Source organism: Nerophis ophidion, linkage group LG02 (assembly GCF_033978795.1).
Source record: "Nerophis ophidion isolate RoL-2023_Sa linkage group LG02, RoL_Noph_v1.0, whole genome shotgun sequence".
Lineage (NCBI taxonomy): Eukaryota > Metazoa > Chordata > Actinopteri > Syngnathiformes > Syngnathidae > Nerophis > Nerophis ophidion.
The window spans coordinates 73,020,044-73,037,240 of record NC_084612.1 but is presented as its reverse complement, the minus strand read 5'-3'; the positions used below and the strand labels follow the sequence as shown (position 1 = coordinate 73,037,240).

Genomic DNA, 17,197 nt, shown 5'->3' with positions numbered 1-17,197 from the left:
TGGACTTAATGAATAAATGAAAAAAAATAAAAAAATATTGCACTTCAGAGATTCCAAACTTTTTTCACATGTATTTATTTTTATCATTTTTAAGGATTGTATTTATTTGAACATTACTTGGTACCAATCTGCAGGTGTTTATTTTCCATTAAAAAACAATCTTCACAGCTATTTTATACTAAGCAATTTTGAGTTTTGTTCACTTACTGTCCCTAAAATGAACCAAATCGTCACCTTAAAAGCAGGGGTCGGGAACCTTTTTGGCTGAAAGAGCCAAGAAAGCCAAATATTTCAAAATTTATTTCTGTAAGAGCCATATAATTATTTTTTTAACACTGAACACAAATAAACACGTGCATTTTATAAAAGGTATCTTATTGTTTGGAATAATATTGTTATTCTGAAGCTAACTGTGGAAGGGGCGTGGCCTGCGGGCCTGCAGCAAAGCAGGGTGTGCCAGTACCGGCTTCGAAATCAGCGACAGGTGCGTAGATGGCCCACCTGGGCCTTGTTATCTAATCACCTGTCGCTCTGTTATAAGCAGCAGCCAGGAGGAGAGACGGGGTCGGGGCTAGAGTCAGAGCGCGAGCAAGAACGAAAGAGAAAAAGACAATCGCTGGAAAGCAATTGAGAGACTTATTGAAAAATAAAATATTGTAACCCTGAAACAGGCTCTTATGTCGGTGCTTGGTGGTCTGAGGAACCCCCAGGAGGGCAAGCCCCACACTAACCAATAATAAATAAATTACTTCTTACAATTAACGCAACCTCTTGAACGTATAAAAGCATGAGAATGTTTTATATTTTGAACGTTATTTTTAACACTGTGATTACAAGTGGAATAATTAATTACTTATCGTGTTAAGCAATGTCAGCTCAGATTTATCGGAGAGCCAGATGCAGTCATCAAAAGAGCCACATCTGGCTCGCGAGCCATAGGTTCCCTACCCCTGCCTTAAAGCCAAGCTGCGATTCTGATGTGCAGCAGTGCCCTTAGGAAAAATATGGCGAATAAAAAATGATATTTCATTAATGGAATGACTACATAGATTGACATCTCGGCTTCCATGCCTGTTGACAAGTTCTAAACTTGCTGTTCTGCATTCCTCTTGTGCATTTTTGGATTTACAAAAAAAAAAAAAAACAGCACACACAAATTTGCGCTATTTGTCGAGTTTAGGCAATTATTTTACATTCAGTCAACATTTCAGATCCATCAATCAAGGAAATGTATACAAGTGGAACAAACACAATCTGAGACGTGGTGACAAGCGTGTGGTCAGTCAGTCATTCCAAAAACTATGTAGTCGCAGTTTGGTTAGTTGAAGGTGTGGAATATTGTGATAGTGAATAGTGGGAGGTATGTGCCATTGTTCAAGCCCTCTGAAAAAAACATCCCTGAAGGATTTCGGACTTACTTGTGGAACCACAAAAGCAGAGGTTAACCTCAGTCTGAAGATTGTACGTTATTGTAATGGAAATTCTTCATTAATGATGGCGCCAACTGGTCCTACTAATGCTTGACTGCAGGAGTAGCAGGAAGAACTTTGGCAGCTGGAAGCTGGGAGTCATCCGTTCTCTTTTCACTAACCTCGCCTTCTGCATCTTTTTTCTGAGAAACGTTGTTCTTTTCCATAGCGACAACAGCGTCCTGTGAGCGCACCTTCTCGTAAGAGTACCCGAGCGGAGTGGGGGGCTGGTAGCGGTATCTGTAGCCAAAGGCACGCAGGTGATAGACGTAGTACTCCAATAGATACATGTTGCTGTCATGTACATAGTGGAAGGAAACAGACAAGTCCGAGCAGCAGTTTGGACCCTGGAAAACAACAGAGTGTGGTTATTACGATAAGGTGCACTGACCATCCATATGGTTTATTAAAAGTACCACTCCATTAGCATTATTGAACTACACATAGGTTCTCGAGTAGTTTGGAGAGAAGGCGTGCAAGAATTTAGACATCAGTAAGTGGGAATATGTCAAACAGACAACCGTAATTTGTCAAGTGTGGGGCAAAAGCGTTGCTACAAAAAGTAGCATTACTGCTAATATAGATATAATATAATATAATATAGATAATATGGCGGAAAATAGATATAATAGATATGAACATTTGTATATACATATTGTTTTATGGCAAACATGTTTAATGTGGAATTTCAATGTTGTTGATGTGCAATAATTATGAAAATAATGACATCTCTAGCAAGCCTAACAATATTTGTTAATTTAAACAATTTGACCTAAAATACACATTGATGCAAAATAATATAGTTTATCGATTATTCAAACAAACAGTCATTTACTCAAATCCTAAAATAATTGATAACTGCAGCCCTACTTAAAACGCCTTTTTATATTGACTTTTAGATTGGTTAGATCAACAAAGCCTTATTATCTTCAATGTCTGTAGAATAATATTACATGTGAATATTGCAATGCTTCTCAATTATTTTCTGGTACGCACCCCCCAAAAAGAAGAAAACCTTGTGTGGCCCCCACTCCCCGCCGGGACTATAAATAGTGTAATTGTTCCATTGAATAGTTTTGAGTACACCTTAACTTAACATTGTGTCCTCATTAAAGAAAGCAACAAAAAAGAAAATAGGTTAATTTACAATAGATAATAACTTTATTAACATAGATTTTTAGTCTTTAACAGAAAACATTGTAAGTGCATCAATCTGCTTGAAATAAAAATAAAACCATTAATCCTTATTTAAACTCGAAACAATTTTGACCGATTTGAGCTATTTGATACTGAAAAATAAAACTAAAGAAACTTAATGCGAGTGGGAGAGTGGCTGTGCGCAACCCGAGGGTCCCTGGTTCAATCCCCACCTAGTATCAACCTCGTCACGTCCGTTGTGTCCTGAGCAAGACACTTCACCCTTGCTCCTGATGGGTGCTGGTTAGCGCCTTGCATGGCAGCTCTCTCCATCAGTGTGTGAGAATGGGTAAATGTGGAAGTAGTGTCAAAGCGCTTTGAGTACCTTGAAGGTACAACCCATTTATTTATTTATTATCATATATGTAGCATCATTTGAAAAGTCACCTGCTAGTGAATGAAGAGTGCTTACTCCGCATGTTAACATTTCCATTCGGTGCCACACCATCAAAATGCCGAGGCAAACATTTCCAGATCAACACTGTATGAAACATATAGTCAACAACAGAATTTAAAAACATCCCTAGTAACCTACCATGTAGCGAAGGAGGAATACCATGTGATTTCCTGTTATGCAGCTCATTTTTATTTGACACTTAAAATGTCTCTGACAATCTTGCACTTCCTGTTTTGGAAATGACATGAACGTTTGTGCCACTGCTTAATAACTTTAATGAATACAGTTCTGGTCAATTGACTTAGTTGTGATTTCCCTCTCTGCATGAAAGTTTAAAAGTAGCATATATTAATGCAGTATGAAGAAGAATGTTTTAATGTAGACACATAGAATCATCATACTGCTGTGATTATATGTATCAAGTGTTAATTCAAGGCTAAGGCAAAATATCGAGATGTATATCGTGTATCGCGATATAGCCTAAAAATATCGAGATATTAAAAAAAGGCCGTATCGCCGAGCCCTACCTTCATTTGACATGGCCACGTAGGGTCGTGAGTCATTAAATAAGCTGCCTTACCGACGGTGCAACAACAAAAACTATCACGACAGGCAAATGGCAAGTTAACACATAGAAGAAATAAACTACAACGACTACTCTAAGTACAAACAGAAACGATTATAAGCTCAAACATGCAACTATGACTGTAGTTTACAAAGTGCAATGCATGCTGGGCAGTCAAGCGGCAACTTGTGCTTCCCACTTCCCAGAATGCATTGTGGCGCTATAGCAAATACTTGTTTAAATTGCACGTAATTGATAGAAACATCAACAGAGATGATTACGCCAATTATTATAACCATTGTGCATTCAAGAATGTGAACTATCCATCCATTCATTTTCTCCCACTTGTCCCTTTCGGGGTCGCGTGGGGTGCTGGAGCCTATCTCAGCTGCTTTCGGGCGGTAGGCAGGGTACACCCTGGACAAGTCGCCACCTCATCACAGGGCCAACACAGATGGAAAGACATCATTTACACACTGCATGTCTTTGGAGGAAGGAGGAAGCCGGAGTACCTGGAGGGAACCCACGCAGTCACGGGGAGAACATGCAAACTCCACACAGAAAGATGCAGAGCCCGGGATTGAACTCAGGACCTTCATATTGTGAGGCACATCCACTAACCCCTGTAGCACCGTGCTGCCGGATTGTAAACTAACTTCCCTAAAATCAAAGCATTGCAATGGCAAGAACTATATTTATCCTTCAAAGAGTAACATAATCACAAAAGTATGAAAATAACATTATATTGCGAGAATGGGTTTGAATTTATATTATATATATATTATATATATATATAATAATACACACCAATTTCTGCGATGCTTAGGTAGATAAACAGTAGCCATATTGAATGCAGGGTTTCCCGCAGCGCTTTGTTGTTAAGGCGGCCGCCTTAACATAAATCCACCGCCTAAGCTAAAGTGTTTAAAAAAAATAATAATTATATTTTATATATATTTTTTATTTTTTTTGTCCTGTCCAGCTTCTCAGGCAAATCATATAGTTGATGTAGATGCCCATATCGGCTGTTCAGATTTACTTTACAAAAGAGAAGTGTAGGATACTTCTCTTGTTGCCTTATTTGACTTTATTAAATGTATTTATATTATCATTTGGTGCTAAACTAAAGTCTTAACAAGCTGCTATGCTTCGTACTGCCTCAGCATCTGTTTGTTTTGTGTTTTGTTTTTACTGTACGGAAAAAAATTCGAGATATATATTGTATATTGCCATTCAGCATACGGAGCGGAAAACACAACCAAAAATTGTTAAGCTTCTTCATGCGACGAAGCCGGCCTACTTCACCGCAATCTGCGCAGGCATGAGATGGAGACATGATGGTGGCGACAGGCCAAATTACACTGTTCCTTACACCCACCCGGGCGACGCCCACTTCTGGAGAGACACCCCCTTAACTAAAAAATATTCCGGGGGAAACACTGGAATGTTTACCATCCATCTGAGAACATGGCCTCTAAAGTTATGTTTGTTGTGGTATACATGTGGAGCATACAATAAACAAGAAATCAGACAAGACAAGGCTTTACTTGCCTGTGAGATGGGGTAGTAGCAGTAGCTCCAATACCAGAAGCTCTTTGGAAACTTGGCAGTAAGGTGCTGCTCAGGTACAAAGGGGTGAAATGTCTCCCGTTGCAAAGTGTCCCTGGAGTCTCCTGCCACCACACCGACCTTCTCCATGCACTGTCCCAACGCTAGGTCCTCCACTGAGCTGGTGTGAGTACACACTTTGTTTTTGAAGCCTTCCACAAATCGCCGCAGGGCCTCTTTGCTCAGCACGTATCCAGCGCCACCACTCATGTAGCCTTGCTTGACGTAGGGCTTGAATCTTCGACCAAAATAAATAGGCTCATCCGGGGTGTGGTTTGCAAGAACCCAGCGCATGTTGTCCACTATTACGTAGGCGTCGTCGTCCGCCTTGAGGAACCAATCGGCTTCGTGACCGTGATGCTCGAAGACGTAATGGTAGGCCCGGATGGTTTTCCAATAAAGCTGGTCACGGCCCTCTTTTGTATCCAAACCCACGGTTGGGAAGTTGGGATCGTCCACGGAACTGACAAACACCACAATATTGCAGTGTCGACTCCACGTGTCCTTCACGTAGCGAGCCCTCGTCTCCAGGTTCTTGGGTCCAGTCATCACCCAGCAAAGAATGCGTACTTTTTTGTACAATTCATCTGCCATTCTGCTGTCTTCATCTAAAACCATAAAACAGCATTGGAAAAAAAATAATAGATGTCCGATAATGGCTTTTTTGACGATATCCCATATTCCTATATTGTCCAACACTTAATTACTGATTCTGATATCAACCAATACCGATATATACAGTGGTGGAATTAACACACTATCATCCCTATTTTTGATGGGATGCATTAAACGATGTAACAAGGTTTTCCAAAATAAATCAACTCAAGTTATGCCATATTTATTATTGAAGTCACAAAGTGCATTTTTTTTGTAACATGCCTCAAAACAGCAAATTGGATTTTGGGACATGTTCTCCCTGAGAGAGCATGAGGAGGTTCAGGTGGGCAGTGTTGAGGGTGTGTATATTGTAGCGTCCCGGAAGGGCTTCTGGGTATTTTTGTTCTGTTGTGTTTATGTTGTCTTACGGTGCGGATGTTCTCCCGAAATGTGTTTGTCACTCTTGCTTGGTGTGGGTTCACAGTGTGGCGCATATTTGTAACAGTGTTAAAGTTGTTTATAAGGCCACCCTCAGTGTGACCTGTATGGCTGTTGACCAAGCATGCCTTGCATTCACTTGTGTGTGTGAAAAGCCGCAGATATAACGTGACTGGGCCGGGTACGCAAAGGCAGTGCCTATAAGGTTTATTGGCGCTCTGTACTTCTCCCTACGTCCATGTAGTGTTTTGTATATTGTACAGAATTGCTTATTATTTTTATTGGATAGTAGTCCGTTTATTTCAATTGTTAGTTTTTCCTTTATTACCTCTTATGTCATTTATTTCACCCCATATTTGTTCCCACTACCGCACCTTAAGTTGGAGTCTTTAATCTCATTATATGCAAATATAATGACAATAACGTTCATTCTATTCTATTCTATGTACACAGAGGCGTTTTAAAAAGTCATACATTTTACAGTTTTGAAGCAGATACCGATAATTTTGAAACCAATACCGATAATTTCCGATATTACATTTTAAAGCATTTATCGGCAGTCCGATATTATCGGATATCTCTAAAAAAAAAAACACCACACTAATTTTCATGATGGCCAAGCTTGTGGACCTATTTGATAGAAATCCATACTGATTTTCATTTAATAATTTGTTTTTCAATAAAAGAATCTAATTTATTAACAAACAGTTTTTATAGCACTTTTGAAAACGTACCTATTTAATTTCCAAAGGATGGTGGTAGGGCTGGGTGATATATCGATATACTCTATATATCGCGGGTTTGTCTCTGTGCGATATAGAAAATGACGATATCGTGATATTTGAGTATACGTTCTCACGCAGTTGCTTTTAGCTGCGAACATTACACTACAGGCTCTTCTTCACTCTTTCCGGTCACCTTCTTAAATACGTCACATACTGTCACGTCATACGTCACATACGTTGTATAACCCCTTGCGGAGCAGAGAGGTAGAAGCATGGGTAACGTTAGCTGTGATGATAGCCGAGTGGTAATACGAGAGAAAGAAGGTGTGAATCCGGTAAAAAATGAAGGAAGAATTAATTCCCAAGAAAAATAGCAGGGGGTCCATCGTTTGGCGGTGGTTTGGTTTCAAGTGGGAGTATGTCGAACAGACAACCGTAATTTGTCAAGCATGAGGCAAAAGCGTTGCTATAATAAGTAGCATGACTGCTAATATGTAGCATCATTTCTAAAGTCACCCGCTAGAGAATGGAGTGTTTACTCCGCATGTCAACATCTCCATTCGGTGCCACACCATCAAAATGCAGAGGCAAACATTTCCAGATCAACACCATGTGGAAAAATTAGTCAACAACAAAAGGAGATAATGTCCGCAGTAACCTACCACATAGCGAAGGACGAACAGTATTTGACTTCCTATTATGCAGCTCATTTTTATTTGACACTTATTAAAATAGCTTGTGTGACATCATGCACTAAAGTGCACTTTATTTGTTTTAAACTATTGTAGTGGCGTTCTGTACAAAAAGTGCACTTTAATTTAGTGTTGTTTTGATATTTCATCTTAGTGACATCCACAAAAGTGCACAAATAGCTGGTTTCCAAATGTCTCTGACAACCTTGCACTTTGTTTTGGAAATGACATGAATGTTTGTGCCACTGCTTAATAACTGTTTAATAAATCCAGTTTTGCTAAATTGACTTAGTTGTGACTTCCTTCTCTGCATGAAAGTCTAAAAGTAGCATATATTAATGCAGTATGAAGAATAATGTTTTATGTAGACCCATAGAATCATCATACTGCTGTGATTATATGTATCAAGTGTTCATTCAAGGCTAAGGCAAAATATCGAGATATATATCATAGGGCTGGGAGATGTGGCCTTTTTTTAATATCTCAATATTTTTAGGCCATATCGCAATATACGATATATATCTCGATATTTTGCCTTAGCCTTGAAATAAAACTTGATACATATAATCACAGCAGTATGATGATTCTATATGTCTACATTAAAACATTCTTGTTCATACTGCATTAATATATGCTCATTTTAAACTTTAATGCAGAGGGAAATCATGACTAAGTCAATTGACCAAAACTGTATTAATTTAACAGTTATTAGCGAGTGACTTTTCAAATAATGCTACATATTAGCAGCAATGTTACTTCTGGTAGCAACGCTTGACAAATTAAAGTTGTCTATTCGCTCCAAGCCAAACCACCGCCAGACGATGGGGCCCCTGCTGTTTTTCTTGGGAATTAATTCTTCCTCATTTGTTACCGGATTCGCACCTTCTTTCTCTCGTATTGCCCCTCCGCTAGCATCACAGCTAATGTTACCCATGCCGCTACCTCTCTGCTCGGGGAGGGCGTGTGACGTTGCACGCGTGACGCATGTAAGAAGGTGCGCTTGTTTTAAGAGACAAGAAAGTTTAATGCCCGCAGCTTAATACAACTGCGTGAGAACGTATACTCAAATTAGGGCTTGGCGATATATCGATATATATTATATATCGCGGGTTTGTCTCTGTGCGATATAGAAAATGACTATATCGTAATATTTGAGTATACGTTCTCACGCAGTTGCTTTTAGCTGCGGGCATTATACTTCAGGCTCTTCTCGCTCTTTCCTGTCTCTCAATCTCACAGACAAGCAGGCGCACATTCTTACATACGTCGCGTCATAAATCGCATACGTGTCTGCCCTCGGCCAGCAGAGAGGTAGCAGACTGGGCTACATTAGTGCTAACGTAGCCGTACGAGTGGTAATACGAGAGAAAGGTGTGGATCTGGTAACAAATGAAGGAAGACTTTATTCCCAATAAAAACAGCAGGGGATCCATCGTCTGGCGGTGGTTTGGCTTCAAGTGGGAATATGTCGAACAGACAACCGTAATTTGACAAGTGTGGGGCAAAAGCGTTGCTATAAAAAGTAGCATTGCTGTTAATATGTAGCATTATTTGTAAAGTCACTCTCTAGAGAATGAAGAGAATTTCATAACTTTCGTAGTAACCAACCACATAGTGAAGGACGAAAACTATTTTGATTTCCTATTGTGCAGCTCATTTTTATTTGACGCTTAAAATGTCTCTGACAATCTTGCACTTTATGTTTTGGGAATGACTTGAATGTTTGTGCCATTGCTTAATAACTTTAATGAATACACTTTTGGTCAATTGACTTAGTTGTGATTTCCCTCTCTGCATGAAAGTTTAAAAGTAGCATATATGAATGCAGTATGAAGAAGAATGTTTTAATGTAGACACATAGAATCATCATACTGCTGTGATTATATGCATCAAGTGTTCATTCAAGGCCAAGGCAAAATATCGTAATATATATCATATATCGCGATATTAAAAAAAAGGCCATATCGCCCAGCCCTAACTCAAATATCACGACAGTCCTTTTCTATATCGCACAAGAGACAAACCTGCGATATATCATGTATTGCGATATGGCCTAAAAATATTGAAGCCCTAGGTCAGGGGTCAGCAAACGCATGCGGCTCTTTGACCACTGATGTGGCTCAGCTGCATACTTGCCGACCGCCCGGAGGGTTGGTGGTAGCTGGGACTATATAATGTACATGGGATTCTGGGTATTTGTTCTGTCGTGTTTATGTTGTGTTATAGTACGGATGTTCTCCCGAAATGTGTGTCATTCTTGTTTGGTGTGGGTTCACAGTGTGGCGCATATTAGTAAGAGTTCTAAAGTTGTTTAAACGGCCACCCTCGGTGTAACCTGTATTGCTGTTGAATAAGGATGCCTTGCAGTCTCTTACGTGTGTCTGCAATAGCCTCGTCAAACAATTCTTTAGTCTGACAAGCTACTTGTACAAGATGTAGAGGGCTCTCGCGGTAGTGCAGTCATTGTACGCCCTTATTATTGTTCATTGGGTGAACACCAACGTACATTCGAGAGAATAGTTTCTCTGAAATCCGGGAGTCTCCTGGGAAAATTGGGAGAGTTGGCAGGTGTGATGCTGTCAAGCGGTATTCAAATAAAACTCGCGGGCCGCACTAACATTACATTTTTGTATTAAAAGGTGCCGTATGAGACCCCTGGTTATACATAGAACAAAGCAAAAAAAAACTTGTATGCAGTATCATTTCATTAAAAATTTCAAAAGAGTTATGTGGCTCCCATTGTTTTCTTTACTTTGTGAAAGGGGTGAAAATGGCTCTGAGTGGTAAAGGTTGCCGACCCCCGCCCTAGGTGGTGGCTTTAATTGTGCGCCACGATCAGTTGCATTAAAGGCCTACTGAAATGAGATTTTCTTTTTTAAACGGGGATAGCAGGTCCATTCTATGTGTCATACTTGATCATTTAGCGATATTACCATATTTTTGCTGAAAGGATTTAGTAGAGAACATCGACAATAAAGTTTGCAACTTTTGGTGCTGATAAAAAAGCCTTGCCTGTACCGGAAGTCGGAGACGATGACGTCACAAAGGTGAGGGCTCCTCACGTCCTCACATTGTTTTTAATGGGAGCCTCCAGCAGCAAGAGCTATTCGGACAGAGGAAACGACAATTTCCCCATTAATTTGAGCGAGGATGAAAGACTCGTGGATGATGATATTGATAGCGCAGGACTTGAAAAAAATAAAGTTTAAAAAAATAAAAACGATTGCATTGGGACGGATTCGGATGTTTTTAGACACATTTACAAGGATAACTCTGGGAAATCCCTTATCTTTCTATTGTGTTGCTAGTGTTTTAGTGAGATTAAATAGTACCTGATAGTCGGAGGGGTGTGTCCACGGGTGTCTTGAGGCCAGTGTCTGAGGGAAGTCGACGGCAGATTCAAGGACGGCGTAAACTCCACAGATCTCTGGTAAAAGGCGACTTTTAACACAATTTTCTCACCAAAACCTGCCGGTTGACAAGTGGTCGGGAACCACGTTCGCTTGACCGCTCTGATCCATAGTAAAGCTTCACCTCCGGGAATTTTAAACAATGAATCACCGTGCGTTTGTGTGGCTAAAGGCTAAATCTTCCCAACTCCATCTTTCTACTTGGACTTCTCCATTATTAATTGAAAAAATTGCAAAAGATTCAGCAACACAGACGTCCAGAATACTGTTTAATTGCGCGATGAAAAGAGACGACTTTTAGCCGCAAATAGTGCTGCGCTAATACTTCCTGACCGTCAGTGACGTCACGCGCATGCCTCATCATTCCGCGACGTTTTCAACAAGAAACTCGGCGGGAAATTTAAAATTGCAATTTAGTAAACTAATCCAGCTGTATTGGCACGTGTTGCAATGTTAAGATTTCATCATTGATATATACACAGGACCGCAACTGGCAATCTTCTGACCCAGGTTGGACTGTGTGTGTGAGTGAAAGGACAGAGCAGGCTGTACTTCCTCAGGAGACTGCACTCCTTCAACATTTGTAGAAAACTCCTGTGGATGTACTACCAGTCTGTGGTTGCCAGTGTTCTGTTCTACATGGTAGTGTGCTGGGGGGGCAGTACATCTAAGAAGGACAGCTCCAGACTTGAAAAACTGATCAGGCGGGCCGGTTCTACAATCGGAATGAAACTGGACTCACTGGTGACGGTGGCAGAGAAGAGGACTGTGGACAAACTAGTGAGCATCCTGGATGATGCCAGTCACCCTCTGCATAGCGTTATCAGTAGCCAGAGGAGCCTGTTCAGTGCTAGACTGCTTCATCCCAAGTGCAGGACTAATAGACTCAAGAACTCCTTTGTCCCACACGCCATTAGACTGTACAACTCCTCTCTGGGACGGGGGACGGGGGGTATTAGGATGACAGGGGATGCAAAACATTAACAGTGCAATAAGTTTTCATAACATGGTCACTACTGCCTACTTTGTTTTGTTATATTCTTATTTTACTGTTATATTGTTATTCCCATTGTTTTTATTCTTTTTGTAATATTTCTCTCTTTTGTTTCCTTTTAAACCCCCATTATTTACTTTTTTTTTTTTTAATTGATCCCACCTCTGTACACTGCTGCTGGAATTTGAATTTTCCTGAAGGAATCAATAAAGTGCTATCTATCTATCTCATCTTTTTTGTAAGGGGTGCTGGAAGCCGGCAGACCCGTCAGCAATCCTGTTCTGTCTCCCTGTAATGTTTGTTTGATTTTGAATGGGATTGTGCTGAAAATTGTAATTTTCCTGAAGGAACTCTCCTGACGGAATAAATAAAGTACTATCTAATCTAAGGTAAAAATACAGTCCTTTAAACTGCGTGGTCGGTATTAGAGGGTTTCAGTAGGTCTTTAAGTGAAAACCCTCACATTTACTAATTACAATATGGAAAAGGAGCTTGAGGGAACGCTTAACAATAACAGTGGATTGTGGTGCAACAGGCTCCTGACAAAGGCGCAGTCCAGATCATATTACATCCAGTATAAAATAACAAACACACAAGAGCAACAGGGGGGTCTACCTGAATGATGAGGGTGTTTCAGATTCAAGAGGGCTGAGCCCTTTTTCTTCCACACTTTCTGCTCTTCAAGCTCTTGCTGCTGGTGATCGAGATGCCTTCCGGAGCCGCTGGATAATGCCACAGAAAAGGTCTTCTCGAAGCCTATTTGTCGTAGAAAAAGGTACAGCATGAAGCCTCCAAACACAAACCCCGCGCAGAAGGAGATTCTGGACGCCGAGGCCTTCATGCTGACTCAGGTGTGTCACTGGCAGACTAGAACTGGATGGAGAACATGACAACATTAGGACTCCGTTTTCTTTTTGGTCAACCCCCACTTTTGAAAGGCGTTACTTACCATGACTTGACATAGATATCAGGAAATAAGAGGCTGTCCTTTTACATGGCAGTGGTTGCACTCGGTTCTTGGACACAACTAAAAATGTTGCCAAATAGAGGAGACTTCTAGAATGATCTCAAACAAATGACAACTATTGTCAAGAACTGCGGTGACGTCATCGAAGACTCGGCGAGCCCTTGGCTAACTACCGCTAGCTCGTCGACACAAGGAAGTCGTACTTATGTGCCAAAATGGACAAAAGACCACACTTTTAAGCAATCCTGTTGTCATAGTCACTCTTTACAGACACCACCTCCCAACAGGAAATGTTAACTAATCCCTAAATTCCATATTTTCGTTGGCTAAAGCGACACTTACACCTTGACGTTCAAAGTCCAGATAGCGACTTCCCACTCACAAAATAGTGGTTTCCGGTTTTGTTGAGTAAAAAATGCATACGTGTCATTATCAACAAGTAAAATACATATTCAAATGCAGATTAAAAAAAATACTGCGGATAGTGAACATAATCACAAACAATAAGGCTTTTTGGGGGTATTTTAAAAGACAGGTCGAAAAAACGACTTCCGTCCACGTAATTAGCACTTCCGGTGGTCTTAAGTCATGTTTTGGGGGAGAAAAAAACCGTGAAAGCAAAAATAGAATTTGACACATCTGAATACTGCGTGTACACGATTATAAGAAACAACAGATATGAGATAGGCTCCAGCGACCCCGAACGGGACACAGGGGCGGTTCTAGCCATGCTTATATGAGGGGGCAGTCAGAAATGTGAAGGGGGCATCATGTGTACACATCATGCTCCAGCACTTTTTTTTTGTGCTTATAGTAACAATGCTTTCTTCATTGAAATGGGTCTTTAGCTATGTGTCCAACCCCAACCTGGAGTAGTGGATTGCACTTTGTCAGGCCTCTACCTTCAGACCTGTCCAACTTGGGTGAAGACTAAAATCCTTCTGGTATAGCTCTTACGGTCACTGAGGCACGCAACCCCCCCTGACCACAATAAGGTGGCAATCCCTCAGGGGGGGGAAACTGAAAAATAAAAATAAATGAATAAAATAAAATAAAACATCCTTCATCCAGATTTTATCAACCAACAACATAACATTTATCCTAACTGGATGGCTTAACTCTCAAATACATTTTGACCCAAAGTAGGACTTCACACACTACAGTCAATATTTACAAAACTGAAAGTCAGTCTGATGAATATTGATAAAAAAGAATCTCAAACTAATTTATAAAACAGAACGTGGGCACTCATTTGGGCACAAAATTCATTCACTCCAATGTATGTGTGTTGCCCACTTGCTTGTAAATTGATGAAAACGGCAGTGTTTTTGTTTTTAGGTGTCTTGGTCATATCAAATGAAACTTATAATTTGTTTATTACAAAATGTAGATTGAAACATAAAGGTTGACTATGTAGACTTACAAGAAAAACTACAGAAAAAGAATTCCAGCAGTCGATTGCCAGACCGTTGCTAAATACAACGGGCCGTTGCTAGGGACTCCGCTCTGAACAGAGGACAGCAGAGGACTGCTAAGCAAGATATATACCTTATGTTTCATTTTTACCCTCATTAACAGCATCATAAATGACTTGTAGCTTGTTACAGGGACAGTGGAGGCTCTCTGCCTTCCAAACCACTGCTGCTCAGAGCCTCCGCTGCCACTGCTCTCATCAAGTTGTAAAAAAAAAAAAACAAAAAAAAAAAAGGAACTCCGTAGCACCGAAAGTCCGCGACGATAAACGTGTTTATGACAGATAAGACTACACAAATACACCCATCCTAACAAGTATATGATAAATGTAGACAACTTTTCCTTTTCTTTTACTTTCATACTGCAACAGTGATTGGATGTTTACTGAGGGCTGAGGGGTGGTGTGGGTGTGTGTCTGTTGCGCAGCCTGTGGAATGTTGAATACACGCACAGCGGAGGGAGGGAGGAGAGGGAAGCCGACACTACTATATCGTGTGTGTCCCTTTTTCGGCGGATTTTTCCGCTAGTGCAGATAATTTTGTCAACTTGTAATGTAGTAATTTTGTGAGTTTATTAAAATTTACTTTCTCAAATTATGATTTGAGGGGGCAAGACATTTATTTAAGGGGGCTCTGCCCCCTCTTGCCCCTGCGTAGAGCCGGCCATGACGGGACAAGTGGTAGGAAATGGATGGATGGATGGATTATATCAGGGGTCACCAACCTTTTTGAAACCAAGAGCTACTTCTTGGGTACTGATTAATGCAAAGGGCTACCAAGTTGATACACACTTAAATAAATGGCCAAAAATAGCCAATTTGCTCAATTACCTTTAATAAATAAATCTATATAACGGTATATATTAAAAAAAAGGGTTTTTTCTGTCTGTCATGCCGTCGTACATTTTTTTTCCTTTTACAGAAGGTTTTTTGTAGAGAATAATTAATAAAGATAAATAAAGATTCTAATTAGCTAGTTTTTCTCTTAATTTTTTTTCGGTTGAATTTTGAATTTTAAAGAGTCAAAATTGAAGATAAACTATGTTTCAAAATTTATTTTTCATTTTTTACGTGTTTTCTCCTCTTTTAAACTGTTCAATTAAGTGTTTTTTTCATCAATTAAATGATGAAAAAAACACTTAATTGAACGGTTTAAAAGAGGAGAAAACAGGCAAAAAATGAAAATTAAGATTTGAAACATAGTTTATCTTCAATTTCGACTCTTTAAAATTCAAAATTCAACCGAAAAAAAGAAGACAAAAACTAGCCAATTCGAATCTTTTTGAAAAATTAAAAAAATAATTTATGGAACATCATTAGTATTTTTTCCTGATTAAGATTAATTTTAAAATTTTGATGACAGGTTTTAAATAAGTTAAAATCCAATCTACATTTTGTTAGAATATATAACAAATTGGACCAAGCTATATTTTTAACAAAGACAAATCATTATTTCTTCTAGATTTTCCAGAACAAAATTTTTTAAAAGAAATTCAAAAGAATTTGAAATAAGATTTAAATTTGATTCTAAAGATTTTCTAGATTTGACAGAATACTTTTTTTTAAATTTTAATCATAATAAGTTTGAAGAAATTTCACAAATATTCATCAAAAAAACAGAAGCTAAAATGAAGAATTAATTTAAAATGTATTTATTATTATTTACAATAAAAAAATACTTGAACATTGATTTAAATTGTCAGGAAAGAAAAGGAAGGAATTTAAAAAGGTAAAAAGGTATACGTGTTTAAAAATCCTAAAATCATTTTTAAGGTTGTATTTTTTCTCTAAAATTGTCTTTCTGGAAGTTAGAAGAAGCAAAGTAAAACAATAAATTAATTTATTTAAACAAGTGAAAACCATCCATCCATCCATCCATTTTCTACCACTTATTCCCAAGTTTTTAAAATATTTTCTTGGATTTTCAAATTCTATTTGAGTTTTGTCTCTCTTAGAATTAAAAATGTCGAACAAAGCGAGACCAGCTTGCTAGTAAATAAATACAATTTAAAAAAATAGAGGCAGCTCACTGGTAAGTGCTGCAATTTGAGCTATTTTTAGAACAACAGGCCAGCGGGCGACTCATCTGGTCCTTACGGGTGACCTGGTACCCACGGGCACCGCGTTGGTGACCCCTGGGTTATATGTATTATCCGTTATTTTGTTCCACTCACAAATGAGTTGTGTTGGTAGTTGCAAAAGTCAATTTCTAAAACTAAAACCCACATTATAACATTGGTTAAATGATTTGAAAAAATTAAAATGTATGGAAATGGTTAAAAGCGGGAAAAGCCCTTATATTACTTTATTGGAGAAAGATGAGTTGTTTTAGATAAGTCTATTTTTTTATACATACAAATAGATGTTTTTAAATTCAATTTTATTCATAATTTTTTTCCTATTGTAACGTCTCATACTTTATTTTATTCATATAAAAATGTTGATTGCTCAACCTTTTTTAACATATTGTAATACATTATTTTAGATAAACCTTTATTTATACATATAAATATTTTTAAATACAATTTTATTGATCATTTTTGTCCTTTTGTATGGTTGCTTTATTTTATTACCACTTTAATTCATATAAAGCTTGATCAGCCCTTTGTTTTTAAATATTGTAATACATCATTTTTAGATGAGCACATTTTTATACAAACATATAAA

The 17,197-nt window shown here is 38.8% G+C and overlaps 1 protein-coding gene across 1 annotated transcript; it reads right to left on the bottom strand.

Moving 5' to 3' along the window:
- Window positions 1–1,157: 1,157 nt before the first annotated feature.
- Window positions 1,158–13,609, bottom strand: c1galt1lb (core 1 synthase, glycoprotein-N-acetylgalactosamine 3-beta-galactosyltransferase 1, like b). Its single transcript, XM_061890326.1, has 4 exons — window positions 13,042–13,609; window positions 12,708–12,965; window positions 5,180–5,844; window positions 1,158–1,816 (listed from the first exon to the last, which is right to left on the bottom strand). The coding sequence occupies exons 2-4, from the start codon at window positions 12,931–12,933 to the stop codon at window positions 1,514–1,516; spliced, it is 1,194 nt and encodes a 397-aa protein (XP_061746310.1). The 5' UTR covers window positions 12,934–12,965; window positions 13,042–13,609; the 3' UTR covers window positions 1,158–1,513.
- Between the last annotated feature and the right edge of the window lie 3,588 nt (window positions 13,610–17,197).